At 41.3% G+C, this 18,310-nt stretch overlaps 1 protein-coding gene across 1 annotated transcript; it reads right to left on the bottom strand.

Moving 5' to 3' along the window:
- Positions 1-2,879: 2,879 nt before the first annotated feature.
- atcaya (ATCAY kinesin light chain interacting caytaxin a) lies at positions 2,880-16,930 on the bottom strand. The gene is made up of 13 exons (XM_041040529.1): positions 16,801-16,930; positions 10,182-10,281; positions 7,926-7,984; positions 7,578-7,826; positions 7,052-7,225; positions 6,741-6,843; positions 6,344-6,475; positions 6,017-6,103; positions 5,589-5,687; positions 5,303-5,338; positions 5,027-5,098; positions 4,849-4,898; positions 2,880-3,076 (listed from the first exon to the last, which is right to left on the bottom strand). The coding sequence occupies exons 2-12, from the start codon at positions 10,256-10,258 to the stop codon at positions 4,868-4,870; spliced, it is 1,119 nt and encodes a 372-aa protein (XP_040896463.1). The 5' UTR covers positions 10,259-10,281; positions 16,801-16,930; the 3' UTR covers positions 2,880-3,076; positions 4,849-4,867.
- Positions 16,931-18,310: the final 1,380 nt, after the last annotated feature.

The raw sequence follows: 18,310 nt of genomic DNA, 5'->3' as shown, positions 1-18,310 counted from the left end.
TCAACTCAGTAGTTTAGAATTGTAGAGGAATAACATGATCAAGAGCACAAACTTTTTTCTCCACACATTAGCTTATGATGTGTATTGTCAGAGATTTTACACAAAAAAGGACAAGGCTAAACACAAGGAAAGACTCATACAAGTGTATGGAATGCATACACACAAGTTTACGAATGGAAATGGATGTCTTTTTGAACAGGTGGACTCCAGTCACCACAGTGAACCACAAGACATCAGTACTTTAACTCAGTGTGGTTAGCCAGCTCCAACCACTGGTTGTACTTTTTGTCTTCAGTTTTAAAGTACAGCGTGTGTTTGTATGTAGCTTACATTATCTGCAATTTTATTTCTCCTGTCTTCAGTCATAGGATTTCACTTCTTAATTGATAAATTGGGAGTCATGATGTCAAGGAATGTTAATGTTGATGATTGTGTTTTTAAAATCTGTGTTAAATAACAAATAATTACTGTGAGTAAACAAAGTATGAAAACAAACAACAGTACTTGGGAGGAACAATTTATTCTTTTATATTTACATGGCATAGACAGTCATGGCAATCTAGAAAGAACTTCAGAACCATGAATGATAGATCGTCTTTCCCACTTAAATCTGAGCAAATATTTTACAGCAGACAAATGGTATAATCTAGATATTGTGCTTTTATAGTCAAAATGAATATTTTGATTTTGGAAAGGTCACATCAGCCATTTACATGTAAACCTTGCTTTTAATATAACTGAAAGACTACACTTTCTACATTCCTTCATGTATTCTGGATTTCTTTGAAACATTTGGATCAAAACTAGGCACTCAGTTCAGCCATCAAACTCAAAGAATGACAAGCTGTGGTTGCTGTGCTGAGACTGCTCCGTCATGGATGATAAATATTTAATGTGACTGCTCACGTTTACTGGTGTCATAATTCCCTAAAAGAACTGAAAAGCAGTGAAAAGTTTAACCTATTCTCTTACATTCCTGCACCAGAAAGGCAATAGAACAAGAGGAAAATCGGAATTGAGATGGCACTTCAGAAACAGACATTTCATGAGTCTTATTATTATATATATTTTTTTTTTTTTACCAAAAATGCATAAACATGTCCATACTGTACTAACAGTTATACAACTGCATGAAATCAGTCATGCTCCTTTACAACAAAACAGAAAACATTTTAAGAGGACTCATCACCTCCTAAACATTACTCTATGACAGTCATGTTATGAGACAACCAAATCCAACAGTGCAAAACGATATCAACACTATACAGGCAATACAAGTATGCAGTTCTATACAAAAATAAAATTTCTTACTCCTCTGCTTGCCTGCTACAATAAGTTGACTGACCGGTGAACAAATGGAAGACGAGAAAAAATAAAAGAATCCCCAGATATGTCTGATCCATATTGCATTATGCATGCAAACAAATACTCAAAGGGCACTCAGAGTGCAGACCTCTGCCAAGGCCAGTGTCAAACAACATAAACCAGACTTCTGACATAACAATTAATATTCATAGTAAATGATCCAGATCTGCCCCCAAATTTAATGGGGGCTTCCCTGGTCCATGCCCCATCCCTCCAGTTCAGAACAAATCAGTTCAGTATTTTTTGCAAAATCTTGCTCACAAACCAACAAACAGACAAGGGTGAAAACGAAACCTCCTTGGCCGAGGTCATAAATTACAAAATAAGACTTGACCCATGCTACATGACCATCATCCATCTGTATTAAAATAAAACTTAGTTGTGACCTTTAATTTTTAAAGGCCTCTTAATGTCTTATGTCATCTGTGATAACACCTTTACACGATCTGAGCACATGAAATTTTCCCACATGAAAATGATCTGTAAGGATTAAAGTGTAAATGTACATTTTAAACTTAATGTTGTCTAACGCACACCTGGTTTACAGGTGCATAGATGTTGAAATCCTGCTCGCAGAGTTTATTGTAAATAATTTCAACACTTTGTTTTTAAAAATGTACACTTTTGAAACTTGTGAGAGAATCATAGGTGCAGTATTTCTGTATTTTTCCTTGATTGTAGTACTTTCCAACAGTTCTCAAAAAATATTCTGTATGTTTTGTATTTTGTGGGTTAGTATTTTTCATATCTAGAATGGATGCTTAATATCGGATACCAAAATATCACATACAAAGGATTGTAATGTATGAAATCTATATGGCCACAGTCACGTGATAGAAAATGGACAGATATTGCTTGTCCATTTACAAATATGTTACATCATACACAATTCTTATAGGTTTTCACACATGGGTTTCTCAGCAAATGGAAAGTATGTGTCCTCTTTTTACACACAAGAAGACTGAGGCACATCATAACACAAAATACAGTAGAGATGGAAGGGCACAGAGGAAACTATGACACAGCAGATGGTATCAGGAAGAACAACATCAAGGGATCCCTATGTCAGTGAATGTTAGTACATTTAAATGTCAGTACAGCATAAGAGAAAGTCTGAGAAGGCCTTATGATACAGCAGTTATGAGGCAAAAAATAAAGATGAAGGCATCTAATCAATTGGAATACCATCATTATTATATACACATTGCACTGACACAAACCAGCATGAATATAAATGTGTGTGACCACAGTGGTCTCCAAGTGTTTCACCTGACCTTGCAAAACTGTATTGTCTTTCTTTGTGTTCTAGTTAATTTTGTGTTACATATTAGAGTGAGAATTTCTGTCCATGATCTGGTCTGTAAGACCAGAGGCAACATTTCAATATGAGCTACTCATAAGGTCATACCTCACAGCAGAGTGATGAATGGATGGATTCTGCAACAATTTCCATTAAGAAACAGTTCTTGGAAACTAGTTAAGTCCAATAGAGCAATGCTTTTCCTTCACACATTTTCAAGTTGCGATATAAATCTCTCCAGGAGGAAGAAAGAGGTGGTACAAGAAAAAGCAAATAGAGTTGAAGTATTGACCATTTTGACAAGTCTTCAGGTGTATGTTGAGGAAACAAGAAAGCATATGTAGAGTATTTGGATGTCTGTTTCTCCTGGGGATAAACGAAAGGATTCATGCTCCACTCGTCTGTCACACCCTGCATGAGAACATGAAAATGTTTGTGATGCTGACCAGGGCCCACCTCCCTGCGCCGCGGTTTCATTTATATCGCTCTGAGAGAGGCGCCGCGTCATAGGATGCCACAAATTTGAAAAGTCACAAATGACAAAGAAAACACCAAATCTTTATCCACTTAAAACCCTAAAGCAACATAACAAAATCATAACATTGTAGAAAATATTTTACTTTTTTCTTTTTTTGTTATAACAAAGATAATTTACAAGAACTGAACAAATGCTTTTTTATGTCCAAACTATCTTGAAATAATTCATTTTCCCCTGAGAATGATAGGAATGTTTTTATTCGATACTTAGAACATGGATTAGTTTGTAAGAATTGTTGCCACAAAAATGCAGGTGACTGATGTTGTAGATTGTCTGATATCCTGTAGATTCTTGCTATTGGATCTACAACAAAACATTATAATAAAAATGCACAAAAAAATACACAACAAAAAGAAAAAAAAATTCAACAAATATATGTTCTGATTTTGTTATGTTTGTTTAGGGTTTTTAAGTGGATTAAGAAAGATTTGTTGTTTTCTTTATCATTTGTGACTTTTCAGATTAAATTTGTTGCCCACCCAGCATTTTAACCAGCCCATGAAACCGCGATGTATGGGTGCTGGGCTGGGTGCCTTTTGGGTGTGGTGAGGCCTTCACTCAGATGAAATAAATGAAACCGCGATGCAGGGGTGCTGGGCTGGGAGCCTTGTGGGTGTGGTGAGGCCCTGCGCAGATGAAATACAGCGGTGGAAAAAAGTTTTCGGACACTTCATGCATTTGTGATATTTTGCATTAACAATCACTCTTAAGTTTCCAAGTGCAATTTCTTTTTGTCCAGTCACAGCCACAATACTAAACCAATCCTAAAATCAGCCATTAAAAACTCCATAGTTATTTTAGCTCCATAAAAATACTTAAGAAATTTTGAGAATTGTGGTACCACTGACCCACTAATGAAGATCATCCTGCACTGTTCTGTTGAGGTCGAGGACGTTTCAGCAAGATAATGCCTCTTGCCACGCATCCAGGTCAAGTAGAACTTAGCTGCAGGAGCACAATATCCAGGTCTTAGAGTGGCCAGCTGAATCCCCAGACATGAGCCCCATTGAAAATCTTTGGTGGATTATCAAAAGGTCTGTTTTAATTCAGGAAACCAAAGAATTTGGAAAACAGTAATTCAAGAAGAATGGGAGAGGATTACCCCTCAACAGTGTGAAAGGCTCATGGAGAACATGCCAATGTTGAGAACTGACATGTTGACATCATGAAGAATTTCGTTTTGCTATTTTTTTCTTGATAAACAAAAGAAATCATTTGTTTTGTTTGTGTCTGTCTGATGCAGCCACACCTTGTGAAATACAAAAAAGATTTTTCTGCAAATATTACATGATAATATTTGAGATTGTGTAAAATTTTAAGGGTGTCCGAAAACTTTTTTCCACCACTGTATGTTGAAATAAAGCATTATCCACTGAGAATGAAAGGAATGGCCGCCATTTTTTTTATTTTGAGAAGATTGCTGCAAGCAGTCACATGACCTGTCGGCAGGCCAAGAGAAAAGAATGGGACAAAAAACGTGAACATTTCACAATTTTCAGGCCCTAATTGTGAGACTGATACGCTTTGTACTGTGTAGCTACTGACTATTTAGTTGGTAATGTAATGGGTGATGCGGTGGATCCATTTCAAAGCACAGAGCCCCCTTGTGGCTAATGCAAGAAATACAGGAGTTTATTATCCTCACCTGCAAAGCGTTGTCCTTCTCATAAACCTTGATCTATCACTGACTTTGGCCTGGAAATGAGAGAAAAAACAACTGCACTGAGAATTTTCTTAAAAGTTGGAAGGATGACAGTGAACCAAATACTGTTGAATGTCCCAGCGAAATGAAGACAGGTTTTAGATTCAGTGAGGACCAGTACCTCTCAGACTTTTTAATTGGCTCCTGTGGGGCTGAATGCTGCTGCTCCTGCTGTCTCTGCTCCTGCTCCATCCTACACACACACACACAGTTATTGTAGGCAGTTAGGCTGATGCCTATTTGGTGGACACTCTAAAGATACTCTTGTGTAGACAGTTTAGATTTAGTGCTTAAACCATAGAATTGCACAGTTTGTGTGCAGTTCTGTATAAGTAATGTATTTGTGTAAATGAGTAATATTATCAAAGTTTCATAATAAATGATGGGTTTATTTTACCTTTCTTTCCGAGCTTTAATCCTCTCCTCGTCAAATCTGAAAATGAGTAACACTGTAATATCCTTGGTTCACACAGTAAATCCTGCCATCTAAGCTCCTTTCAGGAAACTAGAGTCATAATCTTATTTTACATTTATTCAAATAAGGTCACAGTAGACTTGTTCTCTGTTAGATTTACATGAATAATAATTTTGCAGTCAGACATTCAGCAGGAGTAACTGCTGCCTGCAAGTTGAGATTCACTCCTGCAGCTCATTTTCTCCATCTAGTGGCCAGAGATACTTACTGCACCACACACTCTGGGACATGGACATGCTCCATTGGGACCATCTCTGCCAGTTCATCCAGACTGTGGACGTACTGGATTTTATTCATGAACTTCACGCTGTAGATGACAATGAGACAACAACAACGTAAGTAGAGTTACAGTGGTTACATTACTGATTGATTGATTATGGCTACAAAATTAAAGAAAAAAGTTTCTATGATGGCTCTACTTGATTCTTAGTGTAAAAGGCACAGTTGCTCTTTGGATTTAATGAACAGCTGACCAGAAACATGTGGTCAAAATATGTATGGTAGGGATATTTTAAAAACTTGTCCTGAAAGCCTCAGTTAGTTGTGATGAGTACTACAAAAAGCACTTTGACATGTACACCAGGTTTTGTGGATTTCTCAGTTAATCATTCAGTTGCTGGTTTCTGTGTGTGTCACCTGATAAAGGGCCTTGATATGGCCAGGACAGTGCGTATGAACCATGTGGGATGAGCGATGACCAGAGACTTCAGGTTCTTCCTCAATCTGCCATCACAACACAAAAATTAAATTCAGGTAACAGAGATTTTGGTCCGTGTTTACAAAATGAACATATAGTTATAGAACGACACAACATTTCATTAGTCTGTCTGTATGTTGCGGTGTACAGTGCTCAGTAGTTACAAACAGCAGGGTGGTGTTAATTATATTCCAGTTCAGAAACACTGAACTGGTAATTTTGATGTAACTTTCAAGAAAAGTTTTAAACACAGAGATTTTTCTCACCTTCTGTCAATCATCTGGTAACATTTCTTGAGCCAGCTGATCCCAGGCATCTTACTCCGAGGAGTGGCTCCATTCATGTAGATGATGAGGTAATCTTCAGCCACAAGCATCTCCAGACTGCTCACAACATATCTGGAGAAGAGACGAGACATGTTTCATTACCAGAAACTCTGACTTTAAGACATTTATGAGCCCAAAAACAAAGGACAAAGAAAAGTGGGACATGCATATGTTTATCCACCCTCTGTCTATTTCCAATAACGTCAGTCATTTCTGATTTGGGAGCCTATACTCACTTAGCCCTTCAGTAATCCATAGATGCACAAATATCAAACCCTGTAGTTTAAAAACAAACAAACAAACAAAAAACCAACTAAGTCAGCCATGCCAAACTCACAGGAAGAGGTTTTCCATGATGTAGTGATAGTCTGGACAGCTGCTGTCAGGCAGGTAACAGGCAGAGAACACGATTATGGCATTGAGGCCTTCTCCATAATAACCTGATGAGAGAGAGTTTCAATAAATCACAAACAGTGTTTCAACAGAAACAGTTAGCTGAGGTATGGTGCATAACAGTGACATAAAACCTGGTCTGGTGTTTATCTTTAAACATCAGAAGGGTTAAAGGTTTCATATTTTATGTTTGATTCTTACTAGGAACCACAGCTTTCCTTGAGTTATCAGATTGATTTCTGCCCTTTCACTGACCTCCATGTGTGATGACCCGGAGGTAAGGTTTGATGACCTGCATGTCAATACGATGCTCCTGTTCTCCAATGATCACTGTTCTCCAGAGGCGTCCGTTGATGGCATTCCCGTCTTCATCCACTTCTCCTGAACCGTCAGTGGGACCTGCTTTGGCTGAGGCCACCGGGGTGTCATCTGAACAGACACAGTCAGAGTCAGTTCTTTAAAGATATTATATGGTGCTGATTCTGCAAGCCTCAGTATGTAGACTCAAAGATGTTACATGAAGATTCATATACAGTACATTACAGTCCATTTAACATTAGAATTTGATTCAGATTAAACTTTACAACATAATCTTACAGCTGTCTTTGGAAATGGAAGGTCATTGCTATGATAGTTGAATGGGTCAGTGTTCTTTCCCATTCTAGTGAATAGGAAAGTGGTCTCAGAGTTTTGGGCCCCACTTGTATATGTATAGGCATCATGAGAGGGGTTAAAACAGTGGACGGAAAATAGGCATGAATGTGTATTTCTAACCCCTGACCTTCCCATTCCAGTTCGTTGCCATTGGTGATGAACTCCAGGGAGTCTGTCTCGTCTGGAGTATCAATGTCATCGACATTAATGTCCAGGTCGTCCGGTGTGTCCAGGAAGTCATCAGACAACAGAGAACCCTCACTGTGATCCAGGGAGAGGTTCATATCCGGGGCAAGCAATGTTCGACGTTTACGGTGGGATGAGGACACACCGCCGCCTCCTCCAGGTGGGTTCACATTCAGGGAGTTAGGGGGAGCTACAGCAGCAAGAGTAGGAGAGGAGAGGAGAGACTGTAACTGACATCATGAAGCAGGACCTCCAAACCAGTGATCATCCAGTCATCAGTGTTACTTACAGGCTCTGTCATCTGTGAGACCACAGGAGGAATCCATGTCTCCGTACTCTGGTAGTGGTCTGGAGGGAAACATACATGTTGAGTTTAACAGTCAAGGTTCAGCAAAATAATCACAACTGCCACTTGGCCCACTTACTGGGTCCTAAAATAAAAGCAACCCCAACTTTTGGCTAATACAATTCATTTCATTTCAATTTTTTTTTATCTCTGTTCTCTGTCATGCAATTGTCTATGTTTTTGGCCTCATAATAAAATGTAACATTATGATTAGCATGGTGTTCAGTGGGCCAGTCAGGGTGTGGGTGTTGTCACTGATCTGGATGAGCACTAAAAAGAGTAGCAAGAAGAAGAGGATAGAGATGGTAATTAACATCTCTCTGGGGAGGGATGAAGATTACAGGGCTGCCGGGCAGGGTGTGAGGCAGAGCAGAGAGGGAGGGTAGGAGAAAAGGGGAGGAATAAGAGACAAGGGATGAGTGGAAAGGAGGAAAAATGAAAGAAGAGCCCTTCTGTGTGTCTCTCCATACAGACAAAGTTGTGCAGCTCTGGTTCCTTTTACACTGTGTGTTATTTACTGTTGATAGCCTGCACAGAAGGAGGAGCAGAAAGGAGGTCAAAATCTTGCTCTGCATATACTTGTGTGTGAGTGTAAGTGCTCACAAGTGTGTTTATTTGTAAGTAAGCAAACTGCGCACATGCATATGTAAGCACATCAGAAGTGCTAACATATGCAGGTGGGGCTCTATGCCCATCAGCAACAACACCAAATGCAACAAGGGACTGAAAACAGAGTCATGCAGCTAAATGGGAGCTACAGCACAGTGTTTTTCACCAGAGGGGGTTTTAGCTGGATTCCTGCAAAAGCCAACTGCTTCATGCACCCATCCGCAGGAGGACAGTGTGTGACAACAACACTGGCTTTAGTCCAAAGAAACAGGCACTGATGAACAGTCTGAATCGATGCCCCATGGGTCCCTACAGTGATTTATAGTCCAACGCTTCCTTTGTCAGAAATGAAGCCCTTTCTCTAAACATAACAGACTGATGGGGATTTCTTCTTTCAACAAAGGCAAGATAATCTCTTTTGTTCCTGTCTATGGCTGCATTGTCCTTCAGCTACAAAGATCAATATCAGGATGAACTGATGAGGCTTACCTTCTGGAGAGAGTACGAGGGGGGGGGCTGCTTTTTTGTCAAAACCGATTCAAATTAGCTTTTTAACCTCACACACCTTTATATCTGGTTTGCTTGATCATGCCCTGTCTTCATAGCTGTTAAGAGACAGTGTAGAGCAGAGCATCTCTCAGAGGACACCTAAAAAATCCATTTGCTGCTGGCTATTCCTCCGTCTCTGTCTGTCTTTAACCAAAACCTGCCACCATTTTCCTGGCGATGCTGTGTTGTTGATCGGTGACTGCTATTGCATCACATGACGTAGCCTGAGACCATTTACAGATAGACGCTGCACCTGCTCCCTGGCTTCCTACTTCCCCATCTGACGGAGGAGGGAGGAGGGATGAGGGCTGAGGGATGAGGGAGGACGGAGGAGGGAGGAGGGAGGAGGGAGGACACAGACCTGCAATAACCGTCTTCACACTTCTCTTCTGCTCTTTTTCTGCCCATCAATCTTTGCATTTACACCACTGGACATCAAATTCCTCTCCTACACTTTCTAAATCCTTCTGCAGCCATCTTTACAGTGCACAGAGAACAACTTTTCGTTTTCCTTCATTTATCTTTCTATCCTGCTGTGGAAGGTCATCGATCAGCTGTCTTATTTCAGAGCCTTTCACTCTGAACATGAAGTTTAATGTCACACTGTGCTTAATCTGCTTGCTGCACAGATCATTTCACATCAAGAAAATTCTTATTAAAACCGTCAGCTACAATTTACACTGATTGTTCCATTAATGCTTAGAAAGCAGAATATAGACAAGATAAGGCTATCAAGTTTTTATAAAATAAGTCAGCATAGAGTAAACTGAACTGAAAATACTATGATGCCACTGGCTCATTAAGGTAATTAGCCATTAATCAGAAATTAATTGCATAATTAATCCTAAATAATGTTATATTCTCCTTTAAAATAAATGTACTGTACATTCATACAAACACACGTTCATAAGGATGTTCATGTAGCTATAAGAACCGATAACTGTAAGAGATACTTTAATGATGATATTCTAACTCAGCATTCTTTCAACCATCAATCATATCAACCATATTTGCCAATTTTTGACAGTGAAAGGATCCCACCTTGGGAAGTCTTCATCCTGCCACTCGTCTTTCACTTCCATGTTCTCCATTCGTAGAGTTGCCTCTGTGGTGCCCATTCCTCAGAGAGGAGAGCAGGGGCCTGCAGGTGTGAAGAGAAATATTTATTAATGAACACCGTTTACGACAACAGAGGAAAACTGTCAGTTGAAATGAGTGTACTGACTCGACAGAGAGATCAATGGCTGCACAGCAGGGTACACGTGTTTGACTTAAATGGCAAAGAGCAAAAGTCAGCATTGTAGGAGGATTTTTGTTACTTTGTTTCTCTCTTTCATTAGAATTTAGGGGCTGAAACCGCTGTTTGTCACATGGTTTTTATCCCCCTTCCCACAGGAGTACATGTGAGAGGCATGTGACCGACTTGGACAGAGCCCATTTTCTGAGTTTCTCTCTCCTCAAGTCGAGTCAAGTGTTACAAATGAATCTGCTACAGAGTGGAATTCAAGCGGCTAATATGGAGGACAACTTTCAGACCTAATCCTTCCTCACTGCTCCTTAATCCTACCTCACTGATGTGACTGCTGCCTTTTTGATCTCCAGTCACACTGAGGCTTTATGTCATCAATAGTATTAAAAGCATAGGTTTTCTCATTTTGTGCTCGGGAGTTTGAAGAGAATTCACATAGTAATGGATGCTTTGGACAATAAAGTGACTAAACAAGATCAGATAAATCTTTATTGTCATTGCACAATCATACTTTGTACAAAAGTATCACAGAATTGAGGTACCACATCAGTGCAAAAGAATCACAGTACAGCAAAAAATAAAAAAGTAGAATAAAATAACATAAAATAAAATAAAATAAAATAAAATAAAATAAAATAAAATAAATATATCCAGGATAGAAATATACAGTGTATACAGAATATATACAAAGACAGTTAACTGTCTACACACTACACACTGATTTCATAATCAGTAGTGTTGCCAGGACATGACACCTCTCCTCTAAATTACAGGATTTAATGCTGAAATCCAGATGCATTATCACAATGCAATGGTGACACATTAATGACAGCAGCATTGGTCTGCTTTGGCTGGTTAACTGCATGAGAGGAACACTGTGGCTGTTCGATCAGACCTGAAGTCCTGCTGTCTTCTGTGTTCTCCACTCCTATATGAAATCCACTGTTCTCATATCAAAATGTGAAATAGCTACGTTTGTCCACAGTACAAAACGTATCAGTCTCATGATTAGGGCCTGAAAAGTGTGAAATGTTCACTTTTTTTTGTCCCATTCTTTTCTATTGGCCTGCCGACGGGTCATATGACTGCTTGCAGCGGTCTCAAAATAAAAACATTGCGGCCATTCCTTTCACTCTCAGTGGAAAATGCATTATTTCAAGATAGTTTAGACATAAAAAACCATTTTGATGACAGTTCTAGCGAGAAATATACATTAAAATATCACAATACTAAGAATTCGTTCAGTTCTTGTAAATTATCTTTGGTTCGTTTATTATTACGATGAATATTTCACGTCTCGTCATAAAATCGTTTGTGTTACGTTTTCTGCCGTTGTTATGTGGTTGCTATGGACGCTGCCACAGACGAAACGTGTTTGTTATTGTATATTTGTTATGAAGACCTGCAATCAGTCACGTGACCTGTCGGCAGGCCAATAGAAAAGAATGGGACAAAAAAAGTGACAATGTCACAGTTTCCAGGCCCTAATTGTGAGACTGATACGTTTTGTACTGTGGACAAACGTAGCTGTTTCACATTTTGATGGCTTGTCTGACAGGCTGGCCGATTGGCGTGAGCTCCTGTCTAAGTGTAGAAATTGAAACCGTCAGCCAGGGCTCCTGGCTGGCTGGCTTATATGGCAGGAGCCCGTCTGTAAGATGAGGTATGCCTGACCGGTAGGTTTGGCTAGCAGATCTATCAGCCAATGGGTATGATAAAACCTACTCGTACGGTTGGTTTGTCTAACAGTGGCTGAGTACGATTGAATCCCTGTTAAATTATGTAACTGTACAATTGAAACCTAGGAGACCTGGCTAGCTCACTTTCTTGTCACATGATGTCAGGTACGTCAACCCGGAAAGGACTATCTTTTAGTTCAATAAAACATAAAACAATAAATAAATAAATATGCAATCCCCGGGGCACTAAAATCCGTTATATGTTGTTTTTTTTTATATTGAACGGATGTCATCAACAGTTACAGAAATATTTCAACAGCTCACAATGTAACGAATATATACAATCACAAACAGGCCACTTGGTTTCCTCTGTGGCAGTGTCCGTAGCAACCACATAACAATGGTTTGGTTTGTTATCGTAATAACAAACAAAGATAATTTGCAAGAACTGAATGAATATTGTGAAATTTTAATGTATATTTCTCACTAGAACTATCATCAAAAGGCTTTTTTTTATGTCCAAACAATCTTGAAATAATGCATTTTACACTGAGAATGAAAGGAATGGCCGCCATGCTTTTATTTTGAGAAGACCTGCAATCAGTCATATGACCCGTCGGCAGGCCAATAGAAAAGAATGGGACAAAAAAAGCGACAATTTCACACTTTTCAGGCCCTAGTTTTGAGACTGATACGTTTTGTACTGTGGACAAACGTAGCTATTTCACATTTTGATGGCTTGTCTGACAGGCTGGTCGATTGGCGTGAGCTCCTGTCTAAATGTAGAAATTGAAACCGTCAGCCAGGAGGTCTGGCTGGCTGGCTTATATGGCAGGCCGGCCGAGAGATAACCTTGAGTTCGTCTGTACGACGAAGTATGGTTGGCTGGTCTTTCTGACAGATCAGCTAGTAAGTGGGTATAATCAAATCTACTTGCGTGACTGGCTTGTTTGTAATGATGGCTGAACGAGCCTTTGTTGAGACTTTGACGCCTGATTTAAAAAAAAATGGTTTATCACCCGAGACTTCAATGACACAGTGCTTCGTTGGTAAAGAGGTTTATGTGTACGTGGGTAAAGAGGGTGTGTGTTATTTAGGACTATATATCTATATACCTATCTATATAACTCTTTAGATATCTAAGTTATATATTATTATATCTATTGCTCTATCTACACTGATTCTCCAAAAATACGCTATCAACACTACTAACTCTCAAAACACTTAACAACCGCAACAAACCAACATAATCTGCAAAGAAAAATTCAAATGACCGCGACTATACAGAGCTATCCTATCTCTGAACACACTCGATCCCGTTACGTGATACATGACAAACCGAACCAATCAGGTGATTCGTATGACGTCCGAAGCACTCACCTGCTTCAAACGTCAGTACTCACGTGACCAAACCACACCTCGGCACAGTGGTTCGATACAACTGTTTCATGAGCTACGGCGCATGTGTCGGAACCTCGGGGCGGGGGGGCATGGTGGCGTATTGTATGGCTGTACAAGGCAGCGCCCCGTGACCCTGGGGGCATGGTGGCGTATTGTATGGCTGTACAAGGCAGCGCCCCGTGACCCTGGGGGCATGGTGGCGTATTGTATGGCTGTACAAGGCAGCGCCCCGTGACCCTGGGGGCATGGTGGCGTATTGTATGGCTGTACAAGGCAGCGCCCCGTGACCCTGGGGGCATGGTGGCGTATTGTATGGCTGTACAAGGCAGCGCCCCGTGACCCTGGGGGCATGGTGGCGTATTGTATGGCTGTACAAGGCAGCGCCCCGTGACCCTGGGGGCATGGTGGCGTATTGTATGGCTGTACAAGGCAGCGCCCCGTGACCCTGGGGGCATGGTGGCGTATTGTATGGCTGTACAAGGCAGCGCCCCGTGACCCTGGGGGCATGGTGGCGTATTGTATGGCTGTACAAGGCAGCGCCCCGTGACCCTGGGGGCATGGTGGCGTATTGTATGGCTGTACAAGGCAGCGCCCCGTGACCCTGGGGGCATGGTGGCGTATTGTATGGCTGTACAAGGCAGCGCCCCGTGACCCTGGGGGCATGGTGGCGTATTGTATGGCTGTACAAGGCAGCGCCCCGTGACCCTGGGGGCATGGTGGCGTATTGTATGGCTGTACAAGGCAGCGCCCCGTGACCCTGGGGGCATGGTGGCGTATTGTATGGCTGTACAAGGCAGCGCCCCGTGACCCTGGGGGCATGGTGGCGTATTGTATGGCTGTACAAGGCAGCGCCCCGTGACCCTGGGGGCATGGTGGCGTATTGTATGGCTGTACAAGGCAGCGCCCCGTGACCCTGGGGGCATGGTGGCGTATTGTATGGCTGTACAAGGCAGCGCCCCGTGACCCTGGGGGCATGGTGGCGTATTGTATGGCTGTACAAGGCAGCGCCCCGTGACCCTGGGGGCATGGTGGCGTATTGTATGGCTGTACAAGGCAGCGCCCCGTGACCCTGGGGGCATGGTGGCGTATTGTATGGCTGTACAAGGCAGCGCCCCGTGACCCTGGGGGCATGGTGGCGTAGTACAACGAAATGCAATGAAGATGTGTCATTTATTGGTTCATGGATTGCTTAGCATTTGATTCGGCATGTACATTCTTGTTCGAGTACACTTACATGTTTGTATGGTTTCAAGCTGACACAATAAATACAGATTATGTCATGGTATGTTTTGGGCTTCATTGGTAAAGAGGTTTATGCATACGTGGGTAAAGAGGGTGTGCTTGAAACAGGGCACTTTGCTCAAAGAACAGGGCAGTGGGTGTGCTCGTGTAACTGTTTTTATTAAGAAATTTTTCTACAGTTTTTTGACTCAATCGGTTTCTTCTTTTACAAACTATTTCCCCAGCCTTGGAAAAAATCCGTAGGGCTATATATCTATATAACTCTCTATCTATATCTATCTACCTAATTTATATATTATATATCTATTGCTCTATGTACACTGATTGCCCAATACTACTAACACCTAACAACCGCAACAAACTGACCTACTCTGCAAAGAAAAATTCAAATGACCGCCACTATATAGAGCTATCCTATCTCTGAACACACTCGATCCCGCCACGTGATTCACATATCAACAAACCGAACTAATCAGGCGATTCGTATGACGTCTGAAGCACTCACCTGCTTCAAACGTCACTCCAGTGCTTCTAACACCAGTACTCACGTGACCAAACCACACCTCGGCACAGTGGTTCGAGACAACTGCTTCACGAGCTACCGCGCATGTGTCGGAGCCTCGGGTGTCAAAGGACCATCACTACTTGTCTGGTACGATCAAGCCCTTGATTGAAAATTGTTGGCCGGAGGGACTGCTTGCACAGTTGGCCTGTCTGACAGGCCAGCCGATGGGCGAGATCAAGCCTACCTGTATGGCTGGCTTGTCTGACAGTGGCCGGCCTGTCAGACAGTCCAGCTACTGGGCACGATAGAGCCTCTTTTAAATTATCTATAATAACAAACCAAAGATAATTTACAAGAACTGAACTGAAGTGAATTTTACTGTATATTTCTCACTAGAACTATCATCAAAATGCTTTTTTATGTCCAAACTATCTTGAAATAATGTATTTCCCACTGAGAATGAAAGGAATGGCCGCCATGCTTTTATTTTGAGAACCCGGTCTCATATCAAAATGTGAAATAGCTACGTTTGTCCACAGTACAAAACATATCAGTCTCACAATTAGGGCCTGAAAATTGTAAAATGTTTATTGAACGGATATCATCAACAGATATCATCAACAGTTACAGAAATATTTCAACAGCTCACAACGTAACGAATATATACAATAACAAGCACGCCACTTGGTTTCATATGTGGCAGCGTCCATAGCAACCACATAACAATTTTCATGCCCTAACTGAGACTGATACGTTTTCTACTGTTTGATATGATATTTTGTCTGAGAAGGTTCTGTTGAGCGACAGAGGATTCTCCACCTGATCCCTTGTCGCGGGCTACATAGCTGCAAATTACTATAGGCTAATGGGAAAATGTGGTACAGCCAACTGAGCATGATTATAACAGTGAGAAATATCGCAACATGGAGTGGATTTCTATGATATAATTACTAGAGGGAGTGGAGTGGTTTTGGCAGCGGCACTCGTGGCTGTGTATAAACTGGAAGGCAGCCATGTCTTGCACAGAGGAAATAAATCATTTCCAAAGGTCTTACATTACAAATGAGGAACAAACCATTGCACCACACAATCTAGCAGGTCAAAATAATCTGTTGTCAAATGTGACAACACCCCCCATTTTGATAAATGAAAACATTGTGAAATTGTTTATGTAAATGAAAATGTTCCATTACCCATTTAAGATTTCTTCAAAATTGTTGTGTGTACAAAGTGACCTTTTCCTTAAAAGACAGGAAAATATGGATTATATTTATATGCGTGTCTATAACCCATGACACTTCATTTAAGGACCCTGTTCCTGTGCAAGTATCGTCCACCATCAACCCCCTCATTCTGCATGAAAGTGCTGCAAAAACCCCCCCCCAAAAATCTACAAAATGAACTGCAACCAAATGTGCAGCTCAGTAACACCACAGGGTAAAATGGTCTACAGCCTTTCTATGTCATCCCAAACAGAAAAAAAACAAAACAAATGGATTTCATGCTGATGTTTAGTCAGTGCAAAGTGTGAGCAGTGCAGGCAGATTAGAAGCACAAGGTCATTAAGTCAGTGGTTATACTCACATGGGCAGTGAGAGATCCTCTCAAAACCTCTTGCTGGTCCGTGCCTGTGTGTCCTTCCTTCTCCTCAGTCACAGTTGCAAAGATACGAGGAGGGAAAGTCCTGAACCCCGGCAGAAATCTTTGCTCGACCCTCTCTGTCTTTGACTAATTCACATGCACACACACACTCATGCACAGACACAGCCGTACAGTGTCTTCGATGTCAGCCACTAGCCAGCAGCAGGTGTCTGAAGACAGGGGGCACCTCTGTGCTGGATTCCCCCCCTTCTCTCCTCAGCCTCTGGCCACCTTTGTTGGGGAAAGACTGGCCGTGAAGAGTGAGCCGACAACCTGCCTCTCAGCTCCTACAGCCGCGCCACCAAGACACAAAATTCTTTAAATGAGACTACATCTGCTCTGGCATCATGATCTCACTTTCTATCAAACCCCTTTCTCTGCTTGTGGTTGGACTATCCTTTTCCCCCCTTGCCTCAAAATCAGTTCAAACCCTTCTTTGGGTCTCATCTGCATCCTGATCCCTCCATGGAAGCAGCTTATTCATCCCTACAGTGACTTGGGGAAAAATGATCACCTGTCTCTGTGTCCCTTTACTCCATTAGATAAACCTGCTCCTATTTTCAGTGGTCCTCTATGTGGTTGCTGTTCCCTGGCAACAGCATCTCTCTCCATCCCTAGCATCTCCCCTCCCTCTCTGTCTCCTCACCCCAGTCTCTTTCATTCCTACTATATCCCATCTCTCCCCACACATATTAATTATTCAGCCCCTTACTTCACTTCCAACTAACCAATCATATCACCCCTTCAGTTTCCATGATTAGTACACTGTCTTACTCTGCATGTCTCTTTTTAATTTAGGCTTTTTGCACCTCTGGTTATAGTAATCCTATAAGCCCCGGTAGTAATTATATAGTGGTTATTGTTTTTATCTAAGCATCATTTCCATCTCGTCTCTCTTTAATTTTGTGCTGTTTCCGAGGTGCAGATTTTTTAAAAACCAAGGTCATTAAAAAAAAACAAAAAAAAAAAACCTTTAATATCCACTTGTAAGATTTCGATTGGCAGGCAGTTAATTGTAACACTGACAGAGGATGAATATGAATATGACGTTGTGCTAAAATATTTTTTGGCAACTGACTCACTGCCTGCTAAGTTGGCTTACATTTTATCGTCTCTCTCTCGTCGGTGTAAGCGTGACCGACATTCAGCACGTACCACAGGGAAATGTACAAGCGAAGCGAGAGGATTCGCTTCCACTTACTTCCGCCTCCGCTTGTTCCCCCAAGACAGTACTAAAGGAGAGTTCAAGCATTTGAGCATTGCAAATTCATTTGCTGACCAGAAGTTTAATAAACATTGTAGTATTATGTACATGTAGTTTTATGAAAGAAGTTTGTCACAGAACTGAGATGACACAAAGCCAACACATTTTCTCACTGTGTATTTCTTAATAACCTTCACACTGCCGTGGTGGAATACATTTGTCCAAGAGCTGTTCTTTAGTACAGATCTG

The sequence above is a fragment of the Toxotes jaculatrix genome, chromosome 6 (assembly GCF_017976425.1).
Source record: "Toxotes jaculatrix isolate fToxJac2 chromosome 6, fToxJac2.pri, whole genome shotgun sequence".
Lineage (NCBI taxonomy): Eukaryota > Metazoa > Chordata > Actinopteri > Toxotidae > Toxotes > Toxotes jaculatrix.
This window is presented reverse-complemented; position numbering and strand designations above follow the sequence as displayed.